The 17,679-nt window shown below is 40.0% G+C and overlaps 1 protein-coding gene across 7 annotated transcripts in view; it reads left to right on the top strand.

The window, feature by feature from the left end:
• Positions 1-17,679, top strand: part of LOC106871252 (uncharacterized) — a 208,532-nt gene that overhangs the window by 26,466 nt on the left and 164,387 nt on the right. For 6 of the 7 annotated variants that reach the window (XR_016244974.1, XM_089365965.1, XM_089365967.1 and 3 more), the window contains one exon: positions 6,813-7,051. Coding sequence is in view for 6 of the 7 variants with exons in the window: in XM_089365965.1 (XP_089222091.1) it covers positions 6,813-7,051 (239 nt within the window). In the remaining variant the exon portion in view is untranslated. Of the gene's footprint in view, positions 1-6,812; positions 7,052-15,944; positions 16,059-17,679 lie in introns of those variants that run through there. The other variant, XM_089365966.1, reaches the window with a different exon arrangement.

Genomic DNA, 17,679 nt, shown 5'->3' with positions numbered 1-17,679 from the left:
ATTTGTAAATTTGAAAAATCGAATTAGTAAAATCAATTAGTAAAAATATCATATTACATATATACATATATATACATACAAAACGTATTCCTTGTTTTTCTTTTTTCTCTTTCAAACATTTAACTTTGGGGAAAATTTTTTTATGAAGTGTAGTTCCATTGCCTTTTGGTATTGTGGATCGTCCCGTGTACATTTATAATAGGGAACGATTTTGAACTTTCCGTCTCCGCATAGTTCCAGATGTTTACTCAATGGAATCATTCTTAGTTCTTCTTGTCGGATATGTTGCCTGTGAATTCTTGCACGTTGACAGAGTGAGTTATTCGTTTCGCCAATGTAATTTTCTTTACAGTTTGGACAGGTGATGCAGTATATGCAAGAAGTTAAAATTAATTTTTTTGACTAAAACGCAACTGGAAACCTAAGTAAGGCATGTATGAAATTTGAATGAAATTGGTTGTGTAGTTCTCGAGTTTTAGGGAAACACACACACACACAGACAGACAGACACACATCATCGTCATCATCGTCGTCGTCGTTTAACGTCCACTTTCCATGCTAGCATGGGTTGGACGATTTGACTGAAGACTGGTGAAACCAGATGGCTACACCAGGCTCCAGTCTGATTTGGCAGAGTTTCTACAGCTGGATGCCCTTCCTAACGCCAACCACTCAGAGAGTGTAGAGGGTGCTTTTACGTGCCATCGGCACGAAGGCCAGTCAGGCGGTAGTGGCAACGGCCATGCTCAAAATGGTGTATTTTATGTGCCACCCGCACAAGAGCCAGTCCAGGGGCACTGGCAACGATCTCGCTCGAAAGTCCTTACACATGCCGCAGGCACAAGTGCCAGAAAGGCGATGCTGGGCACAGGTGCCATCACAATTTCGCTTTCGCTTGCCCCAATAAGTCTTCGCAAGCTGAGTTTCGTGTCCAATGAAGGAGACAATGTTGGCATGGGTGCCAGTCATCGAATTTAACTCAATTTCAATTTCACTTGCCTCAACAGGTTTTCGCAAGTGGAGTTTAGTATCCAATTTAACTCGATTTCGATTTCACTTGCCTCAACAGGTCTTCGCAAGTGGAGTTTAGTGTCCAATTTAACTCGATTTCGATTTCACTTGTCTCAACAGGTCTTCGCAAGTGGAGTTTAGTGTCCAATGAAGGAAGGTACGCCTAAGTGAACTGGCTGAGGCCTTAGATTTAGGTCTCACTTGACTTGCTGGGTCTTCTCACGCACAGCATTTGGCAGAGTTTCTACAGCTGGATGCCCTTCCTAAACGCCAACCACTCAGAGAGTGTAGTGGGTGCTTTTACGTGCCACCGGCACGAAGGTCGGTCTGGTTGTACTGGCAACGGCCACTCTCAAAATGGTGTATTTTATGTGCCACCCGCACAAGAGCCAATCTAGGGGCACTGGCAACGATCTCACTCAAAAGTCCTTACACATGCCGCGGGCACAAGTGCCAGAAAGGCGACACTGGGCACAGGTGCCATCACGATTTCGATTTCGCTTGCCCCAATAAGTCTTCGCAAGCTGAGTTTCGTGTCCCAATGAAGGAGACGACGTTGGCAGATCCTTAACACTCAGGAAAATATTAGCTTAGTGATTATTGAATGAAATGAATATAAATCATTGTTCATCTCTACTTAATCTAACATCTGGAGAAATTAAAGGATCAAATGTTAAAATCTATCCAAATTTTATTGTATTTCAGGTGAGAAAACTATGCTGCCACATTACCTCAACTCACATAAATGCTGGGGGTAGGTACCAGATCATCAGGGAATACACTGGTATCTTATCCAGTAGAGGAGATTAATCTCTCATTTGTTTAACCCTTTCGTTACCAAACCGCCCAAAGCCGCCCGAAAAAAATTTTGGTTCATGTGACCAAACCGCCCGTAATCACCTATTCATATTTAAATGAGAATATCTGAGCAAATCTCGTTAGTACATTCGTGAAAACACGTGATTATTTGTGTAAACAGTTCAGCTGTAGCTTTGTACGACGATCAATGTGTTTTTTTAATTTTGTGAATTTTGGGAGATTTTTTTCAAAATTTGTTCCTGTTGTGTTTTCAAAATTTGTAATCCTGACAAAAAAATGGATACGAATTTTATTCTGTCAAGCAGCGAGTCAGAATTCGAAGGGTTTTCCGTTGAAGACCTTGATAAATCTAACTCTGTAACCGAAAAAAAAAAAAAAAGCACGTGGTATTTGATAATGAATCTGTTTCATTTTCCGAAAATGAAAGCAGTGAATCTGAGAGCACTGATGATAGCAATAAAGAGAATGAATTGGCACCTGAATGGAGTGAAAATTTAAAAACTCCTTCTTTCAGTGATTTTTCTGAAGAAACTGGACCAAGTCACAGTCTTACCCAGGAGAGTAAAGCTTTAGACAATTTCTTTTTGCTTTTTCCGACGTACCTATTTGAATTGATTACGGCGGAAACAAACCGTTACGCTGAATGTAAACAAAGCGTAAAAAAGGATAGTTTATGGTTTCCCACAAACTTGAATGAAATTAAAGCATATTTTGCCATAAATATTATTATAGGCATTAGAAAGTTACCTAGAATAACAAATTACTGGAGTAGTGATGAACCCTTTGGAGACGAATAGGTCTCAAGTATAATGACGAGGATACGGTTTTTAAAATTGACACAATATCTACATGTAAGAGACACTAGCAGTACACCAGTACGTGGATAACCAGACTTTGGTCTCTTATTTAAAATAAGACCCCTCATTGACTGTGTTCAAAACACATATAAAACAGTTTATAGATGAGGATATGGTGGGCTATAAAGGCCGAGTGCGTTTTCGACAGTATATGCCAGGAAAGCCCACAAAATGGGGGATCAAAGTTTGGAAGATTTGTGAATCAAATACTGGGTACTGCTCTGGATTTTAATTTTATACTGGCAAAAGAGACAGTAATGAATCCAGTAATGTGCACAACTCTTCTATAATAATATTTTGTTGTATACCCAATTGAATATTAGCTAATAACCCATTTTCTATAGCGATGTTTGAACAAAAATTTAAATAATTTTATATTTTGTTGAATTTACCTGTAATTAGAGTCACTTTGTGACAAAAATTTTGGTATAGAATTGGTTGAGAACCTTTTGTTAAATTATCTTCCAAAAATCACATTAATATGTTGATAAATAAAAAAGTTAGAGTTGTTTAATGAAACCAGACTAAATTTATGATTATGCTAGAAATTAATTGAAACACATAAGGGGTGTATTTTGGTTAGAAATATGGTAACGAAAGGGTTAATATCATAAAATAGGAACTAAGAATTAACCCTTGAAAGCTACCTAAAACTGGGTGCCGTTAACTTTTATCATTATTCTTAAGCCAACATCAACCAACAAGTAAATTTCTCATTTTATTATAAATAATATGTGAAAGTGAGAAATGCATATTAATTTTCAGTATGTTACACACCTGTATTCACCTTTGTCTCACCTGTTAATGAAATGTTTTTTATTAGATGCATTCTGTTATGTGAATGAATTTATTAAATTGTATAAGAGTACATAGCCAATGGTATATTGACTAGTAAAAGAGTTTTGTACTTTATTTTGAATGAAATATAGAAAAAAATTGAAATCTTGTATTGATTACACCTGTATTTTAATTAATTCAAATTAATGTACCTCATCTTGAAAAATGTAAAATTGTTGGCGGTTGACATCTGGGATAATTTTAGTAACAAATCAAACAGGCAAGACGTATTAAGAATATGAATTTTAGTGTTTATTCATAATGTTATTGTTTTTACACCTGTTAATTAAATTTACCTGCCCATAAAAATCAAATTTAATCAGAAAGATCAGCTAAAGTTATGTAAATATAAACCACTGGCATATAAGCACCCATTTACAAAGTTTCAAATCTGTATGTAGAAAATTAACAAAGTTACAAGTAAATATTGCGGACACTCCACTTGAACCTGATTAAATCAAAATTAATGTTAACAGATAAGCATTACATTTGACAAATTAATCTGAACACCAAAGAGTTAAAGGAAGTGAGTCACCATAAAATGTACGAGGGTGAGTAAAAAATTAATGCCATTTTGTTTAGGACAGGTATAATTACCAACACAGGAACATGTATCATACATCAAAATGAAGCTGGTCTTCTGTGGATCACATCCCTACTTCTCAACATAGTCACTGTTTCTCTCATTAGCAATGTTCCACCTTCGAATAAGAGCATGTATCCCTGCCCTGCAAAATCCTGTTGACTGTTCTTTGAGCCACTTCTTCACTACCTCCACACTCACCAGATTTAGCGCCTTCAGACTATCATCTCTTCGGCGCCACAAAAGAGGGTTAGAGAAGCAAACATTATTCCAGTGACGAGTAAGTGAAAACTGTAGTGAAGTGGCTCAAAGAACAGTCAACAGAATTTTACGGGGCAGGGATACATGCTTTCATTTGAAGGTGGAACATTGCTATTGGGAGAAACGGTGACTATGTTGAGAAGTAGGGATGTGATCCACAGAGGACCAGCTTTATTTTGATGTATGATACATGTTCCTGTTTTGGTAATTATACCTGCCCTAAATAAGATGGCATTAGGCATTAATTTTTGACTCACCCTCGTACTAACAGCTATGTTAATATGGCTTGAGCAATCAGTACTGGCTGACTTATTTATGGCTGAGGTGGTAACTTTATGGTAATGGTGCAAGTTTTTCCACTAAACAGATTCAATTTCGATAGGGTTACTTCACGTTTGGCATGAGTTGGTCATTCTTCCTGTCTGGTAGTCTCAACTTGCTTATCTTTCTTTTCTATTCACAGGCCTAAAGTAGTACTGTCAATCAAATATCATATGCAATGATACATGTACCCTGTACCATTTCCACAATATTAATTTATTGAATGTACATATGTAAATAGAGTGTAGTGGTGAATAAGATATTTCGAAACCTAGACAAATCTTAGTCTGATTATTGTGAACACCAGCTTACCTGGTATGAGAACATCTAAAAAAGAAGATATGACTAACAACCATACCAAAGGACTTTAAGCTTCCATATGTTCTATTTCTGAACAGATTTTCATCTGAAATCACTAACCACTAACCTATATTGGGTTGCACAGTCTTCACTTGTGAAAGACTTTGTATTCACAACCATCTGTCTTTCTTCTTTCCTAGAAAAGTTGATGTATCTGTCAGATTGATAGGTGTTTCAGGTGGTTGACTGGTTTCGTGAAGAATGCTGATTATCATGTCATTAGCAGCCTTGTTCCCTCTTCATTCTTTGAACCAAAACCCATTGCTATAGCTTCTGTGCATACATGGAATGCATTAGAATTCTGCCCAACATGTCTTGATGTCACCTGCCATGATGATCATCAGGATAGTGTGTAAAAGGGCCTTTTAAAATTAGTTCTTCTGTTCATCTGCATATGTCAGCAGAAATAAATGTCACACTTGCATTAACTAAGACTTTTCTTATCACACATCCTCATTGCTCTGATCCCCTTATCTACCAATTTCTCTGCCAATACTATGCCTAAACAGAACTTTGGAAGGCTGGTGTATGTAAATTAAAGAAGGCTGCATCATTTATACAAGGTACAAATAAGAATCAGTGGTATTTAAAATTCTGTAAAAAAAGAATATCGTAATCTCAGTGACTGAATTGTGTGTGTGTGTATGTGCATATGTGTGTGTGTGTGTGTGTATATATATATATATATATATATATATATATATATATATAATGGAAAATATCAACTCTAGCAGAAAAAATGGTTTAAATAAGTTAATATAAATAGTATATACCTAATGTTCATGACCAGATTAATTGAATTCAGGTGAAGTCATGAAACTCATATTGTAACATTCATAGGCAAAGTGAAGATGTAAACTTTTGCTCATGTGGTCATCACTTGGTTTAGTCTAGCTCCAGGTCAACCTTGAGCAAGCAGACCTATAATTAAAGGTGTTTCAGTCACGATCACCTCATGAAGAACTATATTATTTAATATGTTCTTTCTATTCCCAAGTTGTAGGATGTGAATTGAGGAATTTGACTGCTATTTCTAGCAGGTTGATTGACCATGGGGGAGGGGGTAGCTCACATTTAATTATTGAGAATCCTGCTGCAGAGAGTCAGTGGGGATATTGGATCTTTTCTTTATGGCTTACTCAGAAGAGGAAATCTAGCACCTATGATATCTTTTAGAGAAAAATGGAAGGTGGATAACATTTTGAAGCAACACAAAATATGTTGTACAAATACTTGCAACAAAATGGATTCCATTAACAGTTCACAAGAGCTATGTGGTATTGTTAAATTGTGTGATGGATCAAATTCACTACTTATATGCTGCTAAAGTAGGAAGTGTATAGAGGAACCTTGAACTTGCCACATCTACTCTGATAGACAATAATCCTGTTGTTACGGAAAAGCCTACCAAGGGTGTGTGTGTGGATGATATTACTCTGAATGTAGATGGATGAAGATAATATATGGTAATTGTTTTAGAAAAATTTGACTATTAGTTTGTTGATTAAAAGTCTTTGCTTAACTTCATTTCTTTATGATCTTTTGATTAGGCATATAGTGAACTTAAAGGTGTTTATTTTATGAATAACTTTAGTATGAAAGGCAACACTGGCTCTAAAGAAAATTTCAATCCAAATAGTGGAACAAAGTAAATACTGTGTTGCATTTTCAAATCTACAGCTCTGCTGGTGTTGCCAGCTCATTACTGTTTTTGTATTTTTCACTATTTTATGTGTTTCATTTTACATTTTCTTTCTATGCAGGCTTTGGAAGTGCCACTTTAGACTTACTTTCAAGTGACTGCTCCTGGGATGAAGGTGAAGATGAGGTGAACGTGACAGGACCCTGCCGTTGTTTGTTTTGTCCATGTATGTGTGAAAATGCCATCTCTTCTTTGGAACATTTGGATTTAGTGCATCAGATAAACTTGAGGGAACTCTGTCAGAACATGTCCTTCACATCCTACAATTGCATTCAGATGATTAATTACATTCGAAAAGAGGTAGGTTTGCATTTAAGAACTGGTTGTAATATAATGATTTGTTTTAATGGTAAAGTTATTTCACTGCTGATTAAGATGTTCGTTCAATCTTCATCCATCACATAGTCATTGCACCAACAAACAACTCTCTCATAAACACACACAAACATGCATACACACACCAAACACATGCATTACGAAGGTGTATTCAAGGTCAACTAGAAAATGTTCATTGTTATTCATGAAGTGATCATACCTAAAAGAACCTGTGTAAGTGCAACGAAGCGTAATTGGAAGATAATACAACACAACATAAAGATGTTAAAAATGAATTCTCCACTCTAATTAGTCTAATTTCTTGAGTAAACATATGTATCTGTGTGACACAGATATGGACATTTGTTTAATAAGGGTATCCTTCAGTTGCACACCTAACATTAAGAAAATTTTAGTGAGCATCCCTAAGCCACAAGCAGAGGCAGGATGCTCATGTAAGGTATACAACAAATACCTGGTGGTGGAGTCAATGCGAAACTAAGGGGGTTGTATATGAGAATGAGGTGGTAACTGGCACACACAACCAGAGTAACAGCCTGAGCAGCAACAACATTTCTGTTGACACCAACAACGACGACAGCAGTGACGGTGGTGGCAAGAGTAACATCCTAAGCGGCAACAATACATCTGCCAAAAACAGCAGCAGAGACAATAATACTAACAGTTATGATGGCAGTAGCAACATCAACTTTGCAGCTAGGAATAGCTATTATGCCACCAGCAACAGAACCACCAAACTCCAGCAACAACAATGACAGGAGACCTGGAGTTGACGAAAGAAACCTTAGCAGTGGTAGCACATCCAATACACAGACAAGAAAATATGTAGGTTAAACTATGCCCTTTTTAGGCAACATCTGAACAACCACAAGTCCTCTTTTAGAATATGGGAAAAACGCAACATCACGTACCTGGCTAGCCATGTATAGCACTTAAATGAGGAAGGAAACCCCATACGAAATGAAATGGAAGCTCCTTGAACAACCAGGGACTTATATAAATGGTAGAAACAATATAACCTTTGCTTGGCAGACAGTGTGAGAATCCTACAAAACACACTTGAACCTGTGACCTTGTTAAACCCCAGGAAATAAGTATTTAATCAATGCCCACATCTAAAATGTCTCCTACTACAAACTTGGAATTCATTATTCATTAAATAGGCCCACCATCTTGCCTACTGCATGGTCAAATACTTTTTGTTCATAAAACTGCCTGACATATTTCTTCCTCAAGTTGTAGAGGTTATGTGCCTTTGTCCATTTGAGTTTGATGAGTCACCTGTACTACTAAGTGCTTTATAGCTATGAAACCAATGGTCATTCTATATAACTGGCCATAACTTCCTAAAATATATATCATCATAATCATCATCTTTTACCACCCGTTGTCCATGCTGGCATGGGTTGGACTGTTTGACCAGGACTGGTAAGCTGACACCAGTATCTGCCACGACTGGTTTCACTTGGCTTGAGGGGTTTCCTTCTCAAGCACGGAAATGGAGGCGAGGTGGCTGAGTTCCTTTCTCATGGGCCTCACGGAGTCATTGGGACTGGGTTTGTTTTGAGCGTTGGACCTCATGGAGGCAAAGTGGCCAAGCTCCTTTTGAGTGTTGTGTCTCACAGAGGCAGTGACCAAGACCTTCCGCATTATGTTGTGCTTGAGGAAAAGACCCATCAAGCTGAATAAAATCGCAGTCGTAGCAGATACCAGCATGATGTAAATGGCACCCATGCTGGTGGTACATGAAAGCACCCATTACATTCTTGGAATAGTTGGTGTTAGAAAGGGCATCCAGTAATAGAAATCCAAGCCAAATCAGACTGGATCCTGGTGCAGCCTTCCAGCATGCCAGCATGGAAAACGGACGTTAAATGATGAAGGTATATATATATATATATAGTTGAAATTTACAGAAAAACAAGACGAAGACAGGTGTATAAACAACACGCAGGTGTGTTAGTTTGACGCTTGGGAAAGTGAGAAAGTCTTTTACGTTTCGAGCCTATGCTCTTCGACAGAAAGAGAGATAATATAAAAACTTGTGGATTTAGCGAATGATCATGGAGACTGGTTGGGAAAAGGAGAGCTAGGAAGAGGAGATAATAAAGTACTGGTGATCGCAAAACGAAGGTGCATGTGGATAGGGGCTAGAGACTGGATGTGTGTGTGAGTGCTGAGAAGTGGTCAATGCTAGTGTGTGGTGTGGGTTGGGGGTGAGGATGTAGGAGTGGGTGTGGATGGAAGGGTTATCAATGAAGAGAGAAGGTGGGTAGGAGTGAAGAGGGGCAGGGCATTGAGTCCATGTGGTGCAAAGGAGCAAAGAGAGATTAATTCCTGTTCATGGCGAAGGTGGGAGTCCGGATGGCCACTGTGCAAAGACAATCTGAACACAGACAGGTTTTGTAATGAATAACCGACTAGTAGAGCGGAAATGGCGCAAGACCAGGATGTCATTGCCGAGTCTAATATCTTTGAGGTGCTCTGCAAAATGGTCAGCCAAGCAGGCATCCCGTTTGACTGATGTACAGAGAAGGGTAGAAAGAGCGGGAGATGCAGTAAATGATGTTGTTAGAAGTGCCAGTAAAGGAGTCAATCATATGATAGGGATAATGATGGGTGCCTTTGAGGATGGTGGTGTTGGAGAGGTAGGGGCAAGGAGCAGGGGAACAAGCCAGGTTGGGAGGTGGGGTTAGGGAAGAAACTGGACCAGGAGGTCACGCAGCTTGTGGGCTTGTTTGAAGGAGGGAAGAGGGAAGTTGGGAAGATGTGTGAAGTGGAGGGGTCAGACTAGTCGCCTGAAGGCTTGGAGAATGGTCTGTTGGAGGTGTGGTAAGTGAGGGACAACAGCAGGGCAGGTGTAGGGAGAGAGAGCAGAGGCACGGTCCACGGAATGTGCTCTGGCAAGGGCAGTGTGGATAGTGGTGAAAGGTTATTCACGAAGGATAAAGTGGCAAGCCATGAGTTGAGACTCTCAAAGTCATGGTTGTCACTGCAGAGCCTGCGCAGACAGAGGAATTGTGAGTAGGAGATGGAGAGTTTGGTGTGGGTAGGGTGGGAGGAGAAGAAGTTGAAGTATGAGTGTGAGTTAGTGTGTTTGTAGTGGATGGAGGTAGTGAGAGCGGAGTTGTGTATGTTGACCGAAATGTTGAAAAAGGCAACAGAAGTGTTGGAAATGGTGCATGGTTAGTATCATGGATGTGGGTTGGGAGAGAAGCTACACGGGTGGGGCAAGGACACGGTTGAGGTATTTCAAGTCAGCTGCGTGGAGCAATTACAGGCAGAGCCGTTGGGGCAACCAGGGTTATTGGGCTTGTGGATTTTGAGAAGGAAGTAAATGGTGGAGTGTGGACAATATGGTTGGAGGTGGTGGGAGACAGGAGGAGAAGATGATGTCATAGATAGTGGAGTACACAGTCCGTTGGTAGCTAGGCATGGGCTTGGAGGGCAGAGGGCAATAGAAGGTGTCCTGAAGTTGGCAGAGAGCTTCAGCCTTCTAGAAGTTTGCATGCCACACCACTATGGCTCCACCCTTGTCAGCCGGTTTTATGATAATGTCCTTGTGTGTCAGAGACATTCGATGGGGGAGATGTTCAGATGTTGGGGATGCCTGTGAAAGTTAAACCAGTCCACAACACTTTGGCAGATGGCTGCAAAATGATCGACTGCTTGTGTCCAGTGGGATGGTCAGTGGGCCAGGTCGGTGAAGCAGTCCTCTTCATTAGATGTAGGTGGAGTGTTGTGGAATATAGCCTGACACAGTGCACAAAGCTATGAATATCAGCATGGGTCTGAAATTCGTTACTGGATGGAGTGAGGGGGATGAAGCACAAACCCTTACTGAGAAGAGAGCACTCTGCCTCAGAAAGGGGAAGATCAGGAGGAATTGTAACAACAGACTTAAGTGAGGAATAGTTAGATGTGGGAGAGTAGTGGAAAGGCTGGGATGAGCATGAGGGGGGAAAGTGTATCCGGGAGGGTGGGGGTGTGACATAACGAAGCAGTGGAATTTATGTTGTTTAGTGTGAATGAGAAACTTATGGAAAAGGTGATTTAAATGGGCGGACGTTAAACGATGATGATGATGATGATGATGAAGTGTAGAGTAGAATGTGCATAGGATAGTGAAAGAGAGAAGAAAAGGATGGGATAAGCAAGATGGAGAAGGCGGTTGGAGGGTGTGTATTTTGGAGAGATTGGAATGAATGGTGGCATGCATAAGGTGGTAGGAAGTAGTATTGGATTATAGGTAGGGTGGCAGAAGCAGAGTGGAAAGTGGGGTGGAAATGGAGGCGCAAACCTTTGGGGATGAGGTGGTGGTGGAGGCAGCGACTGAGAAAGGAAATGTGGCTGGAGAACTGTGTTTTTTGAAAATTAGGAGGGAAAGATTAATAGAAGGTTGAAAGCAGTGGAAAAGAAATGTGAAAAGGTGTTACTTTAGGCAGTGGTGAAGGTGGAGGAGGAAAGTCAGGCATGCTTGAAAAAGGAGAAAAAAAGAAGAAAGAAAAAACAAAAGGAAAGAGGCAAAGTAATGACGTACAGAGTATATGTTCTAAAAATTCAAAAGTCATGAGAAGAAAAAGAAAAGAGTAAAATAGAGAGAAAAAAGAACAAAAACCGGTGTATATATATGTACATATGTGTGTGTGTACATATGTAAATGTATATATGTATGTGGACATAAATATATATATGTACTTATGTATATGTAGATATGTATGCGTACATAGGTATATGTACATTTATAAATATATGTGATAAATAATATATATATATATATATATATATATATATATATATTATAGATCGGGTGAAATTGTTGAGATGCTTGAACGGAGACGCGTAGATATGTGCTGCATCCAAGAAGTAAGATGGAGAGGAGGTTCTGCGAGGTTCCACACAGGTACAAGATTTTCTGGGCAGGGAACACTGACGGGGTCAGGGGCGTAGGAATACTTCTAGCGGAGAAATGGGTGGATAAGGTAATCGAGGTCGTTAGAGTAAGTGACAGAGTACTTAAGATTAAACTAGTGCTTCATCATAGATTAGCAACTGTCATCTCAGCCTATGCACCTCAACCGGGGTTACCAGATGGTCTGAAAGACCAATTCTATGACACCCTCTTGCAAACTACCTCGTCGACGAGTGACAGGGACCTTCTCTTTGTGGCTGGAGACTTCAATGGTCATGTCGGACGTTGTGCTGGAGGCTTCCATGTCATACATGGAAGCTATGGCTTCGGTTCCCGCAACGAGGAGGGAACCAGACTGCTGGAGTTCTGTGATGCAACCGATCTTATGGTCTGCAATACCAACTTCAGGAAACCTGCCAGTCACCTAGTCACCTACCGCTCCGGCAGACACTCTAGCCAAATCGACTACATCCTCGCCAGAAATAGGGAAAGAGGGCGGCTTATAAATGCCAAAACCTACCCTGGCTAAGAATGTACCCCACAACATAGATTAGTAGTTAGCGACTTTGGGATCAAGGCAAAATGGGTGCCCAGAATTAGACCGGCTTGGAGGAGAAGGGTGTGGAAGCTTAAAGACCCTGCAAATGGACAGAGACTTAGAGACAAGTTACTTGAAGCATTTGACGAAATAGAAGGGGATATAGCATCACACAACGTGGAAGACAATTGGAGATTTCTGCGGGACAACCTGTTGAAAGCCACCGACCAGATCTGTGGGTGGTGTAAGGTCCCCTCTCGACCCAGAGTAACGTGGTGGTGGAACAAGGAGGTAGACAGGGCTATTAGACAAAAGAAACAGGCTTGGAAGGACTGGAAGAACGGTGGTAGCAGGGAATTGTACCAATGTGCCAGAAGGGAGGCTAGGCGACAGGTTTATTTAGCCAGAAGGGAAGCAGATAAGAAAAGATTTGCCAATGTTCTGCGCCGTGAGGACCAAAGACTCGAGGTATTTCGTGTTGCAAGACAGTGTAGGAGAGAGAATAGTGATGTTGTAGGAGAGAAATGTGTTCGCATGGATGATGGTACGCTTGCACTAAATGAGGATGCAAAGAAAGAGGTCTGGAGATGCCACTACGATAGATTGCTTAATAAAGAGAATGAATTGGAGGAAGAGAGCCTGCCGTATGTCGACCCAATAGAGGGCCCAGCTATCCGAGTTGATAGTACCAGGGTAGATAAAGCAATTAAGAGTATGAAGACCGGGAAAGCCCCCCGGCCCATCAGGAATCACTGCAGAGATGCTCAAAATATCTGGCAGTGTTGGCTATAGCCTAGTCACCCGTATTACGAACCAGGTGATACATGAAGGAGTCATACCCAATGACTGGTGTAGCAGCTTCAAAGGTAAAGGTGACGCTTTAGATACAAATAATTACAGAGGCATCAAGCTGTTAGATCAGGTTATGAAAGTTACAGAGAGGATCATAGCCCAACTAATTAGGGAGCGAATCAATTTAGATGAGATGCAGTTTGGGTTCGTGCCAGGTAAAAGCACTACTGATGCCTTATTTCTAGTGAGACAGCTGCAGGAGAAATACCTAGCTAACGATAAACCTCTGTACCTGGCTTTCGTTGACATGGAGAAAGCCTTTGACAGGGTCCCCCGATCCCTTATCTGGTGGTCAATGAGGAAACTTGGGATAGAAGAATGGTTAGTGAGAGCTGTGCGAGCCATGTACAGAGATGCTGCCAGTAAGGTGAGGGTTGGAAATGAGTACAGCAATGAATTCCAGGTAGAGGTAGGGGTCCACCAAGGTTCTGTCCTCAGCCCTCTCCTATTTATCATTGTCCTCCAGGCAATCACAGAGGAGTTCAAGACAGGTTGCCCCTGGGAGCTCCTCTATGCTGATGACCTTGCCCTAATTGCGGAGTCACTATCAGAACTAGAGGAGAAGTTTCAGGTGTGGAAGCAAGGTCTAGAATTGAAGGGCCTTAGAGTCAACCTAGCTAAAACCAAAATCCTAATAAGTAGGAAGGTAGATAAAACACAAACCCCTTCAGGTAGATGGCCCTGCTCAGTATGTAGAAAAGGAGTAGGTAGTAACTCTATAAGATGTACCCGGTGCAAGCTATGGACACATAAGAGGTGCAGCAACATCAAAGGCAGGTTAACTAGGAAGTTAGTTTGTGGCAGATGTTCAGGTGCAATAAAGACTGTAAACAACTTCTATCTCATTCCAGGGTGAAAAACTAGAGGTAGTCGATAGCTTCCGCTATCTGGGCGACCAAGTTAGTAGTGGGGGTGGGTGCGCTGAAAGTGTAGCTGCTAGAATAAGAATAGCCTGGGCAAAGTTTAGAGAGCTCTTACCCCTGCTGGCGACAAAGGGACTTTCACTCAGAGTAAAAGGCAGACTGTATGACGCATGCGTACGAACAACCATGCTACATGGCAGTGAAACATGGGCTGTAACTGCTGAGGACATACGTAAGCTCGCAAGGAATGAAGCCAGTATGCTCCGTTGGATGTGTAATGTCAATGTGAATACCCGTCAGAGTGTAAGTATCTTGAGAGAAAAGCTGAACATTAGAAGCATCAGTTGTGGTGTGCAAGAGAGACGATTGCGCTGGTATGGACATGTGGTGAGAATGGATGAGGATAGCTGCGTGAAAAAGTGCCACACCCTAACAGTTGAGGGAACCCGTGGAAGAGGTAGGCCCAGGAAGACCTGGGCTGAGGTGGTGAGGCAAGACCTTCGTACATTGGGCCTTACCGAGGCGATGACTACTGACCGAGACCTTTGGAAATGTGCTGTGCGTGAGAAGACCCGGCAAGCCAAGTAAGATCGTTGCCAGTGCCCCTGGACTGGCTCTTGTGCGGGTGGCACATGAGATGCACCATTTTGAGCGTGGCCGTTGCCAGTACCGCCTGACTGACTCCCGTAGGATTTTCGAGCGAGATCGTTGCCAGTGCCCCTGGACTGGCTTGTGCGGGTGGCACATAAAAGACACCATTTCAAGCGTGGCCGTTTTCGTGCGGGTGACACATAAAAGCACCCACTACACTCTCTGAGTGGTTGGCGTTAGGAAGGGCATCCCGCCGTAGAAACTCTGCCAAATTAGATTGGAGCCTGGTGTTGCTATCCGGTTTCACCAGTCCTCAGTCAAATCGTCCAACCCATGCTAGCATGGAAAGCGGACGTTAAACGATGATGATGATGATGATGATGATATATATATATATATATGTGTATATATGTATATATATGTATATATATATATATATATGTATATATATATATATATATATATATATATATATATATATATATATATATACATATAAACATATATGAGTACAAGATGTCACCAACAATGGAAATAACATGAAATACATAAATAAGAAAAAAAATGGAAAACAAGACAAGTAAACACAGAATGCTCGAAATGAAGAGTAGATAGACAGCCGACTACTGATGAAGGGGCCCCTTCACTGTGTTTACTTGTCCTGTTTTCCATTTTCTTCTTCTTTACGTATTTCATGTTAGTTGCACCGTTGGGGACATCCTGTACCTATATATGCATGTGTATATATATAGAATTAGCACAAAGCCTTAAGGATGCAGTGAGCATCAACCTATTGAGAGATTAGAGCTAAAGTTTCAATTCAACTGCCAGAAGGCACCAAAATACTAGAAAATAACAGTATGCGAGGAAACAGACAAAGAATTAAAAAGCATACCTATACGTTCAGGTGCTCATATACCATGGTTTTGGGTGTTTGCCCAAGGGCTCTTAACCTTCCTCAGTATGAATTACTGTACTCTTTCACCATAACTTTCTCTCACTCTTTCTTCTTGTTTCTGTTGTACCTGTATTTCAGTGGGCCAGCCTTGTCGCACTCTGTGTCATGCTGAATATCCTCAAGAACTACGTTAAGGGGACACTTGTCTGGAGTGCTCAGCCACTTGCACATTAATTTCATGAGCAGGCTGTTCCATTGATCAGATCAAATGGAACCCTCACCGTCGTAACTGACAGTGCCATGGTTTATATATGTATGTATGTACAAGTTATGATGGGTAAATTGTTGCCATCTTATATTTTTAATTCTGCACATGCACATTGATTTTGTTTTCGTCAGCAACACAGTATAGTACAGTGAGTTTCAATTTTATTTATACCTTATTACTCGTATAGTATCTATTCCTAAATCTTCTTAAAAACATACCAATATTGTGACTAGATAATTAATTACAACATATAACACTTATTTTTGTCTATGAATATTAGACCTATTATTTACAATAAATATAAATTTTATAAACCTGAAATTATTATTGAATACTATTAAACATTTTTTTTTTTCTAATAATTTCTTAAGTTGAAAGGATAATTGACGGTTAAGTAAAAACTGAATTTGTATTTGAAAATTCTTTCACTTTCTTATTTGGATTTCTCATCGTAAATACAAATACAGCCTGTCCAGTTAATATAAGTTCATTTATGGAGCTTTAAATAGACACACATATAGAAATTCATGGAGAGAATGTCAGCTTTTTTGATATTACATATATTAGCACCCATTATATATTCTTTAGTTGTTTAAAATAGGCATGACTGCAAGAGCAAACATTAATACAATATGATTACTAAGAGACAATCTATGTGCTTCTAACATCTTTTTTAGTTCTTATACTAGCTACAAATGAGTACAAACTTGACTATTCCGATTTTCTGTTACGAATATCTGAGTCTTTTTGTATGAAACAAATTGTATAGCAACATGAAAAATAAAAAAAAACTATAATAGTCTATTTTAACATCTAATCTCCTCCATTATATAAATATGAATGAATATGTTGAACTGTGATAAATTAAAGCACATACTCCTTTTTTCTATATATATATATATATATATATATATATATGCAAGAACTTACTGTGAACAAGGCTGCATGGCGTTCGATTATAAATAAATAAAATATACACGTTAAGTAGAGGACATCACCGAGTGAAGAATATGTAAATGCAGGAGAGATAAGTACAGGAAAAAACAGCAAAAGAAGTTAACTCTCTCACCACTTGTCAACTGTTTTACTGCTCCCTATTTCGTGCTTCTAACAACAAGATAGGAAGACATCATATGACAGCAGCATACAGAAATTTTTAAAATATAAAATTTGTGGAAAGTTAGGCCTTCGAGTGAACAAACAATAAAGTGGCCATACAAAGTAAACAGTCAACAAAGACAAAACATTAAGGGCCGTTAGGCCAAGATGGATTGTAATGGGTAACGCCTGGGAGAAATTGTTAGAGGAAATAGAATAAGTAGAAGAGAAGAAAATAGAACAAGAGAAAAATATTGGAAGGCAAGAGAAATGACGTCCAGCCTGGTGGATATCTTGTCCAGAAAAGATGGGCGAGAGAAATGTCCTGTAGTCGCATGTGAGCAACAGGCAGAGGGGAAGGGGGACAAGAGAGGTGATGAGGGAAAGAAACAAAGTGAGTGAAGAGAAGGGAGAAGGAACAAAAGATAGACAGGACAGCAAAGAAGGAAGGGGAGAAACAGAAATTATAGAGGAATAGAGAGAAAGAAAGGTAACTGTAGAGTTACAGAAATTATATATAAATATAAGAACTTACTGTGGACAAGGCTGCATAGCATTCGATTATAAATAAA

The sequence above is a fragment of the Octopus bimaculoides genome, chromosome 18 (genome assembly GCF_046866305.1).
Source record: "Octopus bimaculoides isolate indiv1 chromosome 18, ASM4686630v1, whole genome shotgun sequence".
NCBI lineage: Eukaryota > Metazoa > Mollusca > Cephalopoda > Octopoda > Octopodidae > Octopus > Octopus bimaculoides.
Note: the sequence above shows the minus strand (reverse complement) of the source record. Positions and strands in the feature narration are given on the sequence as shown.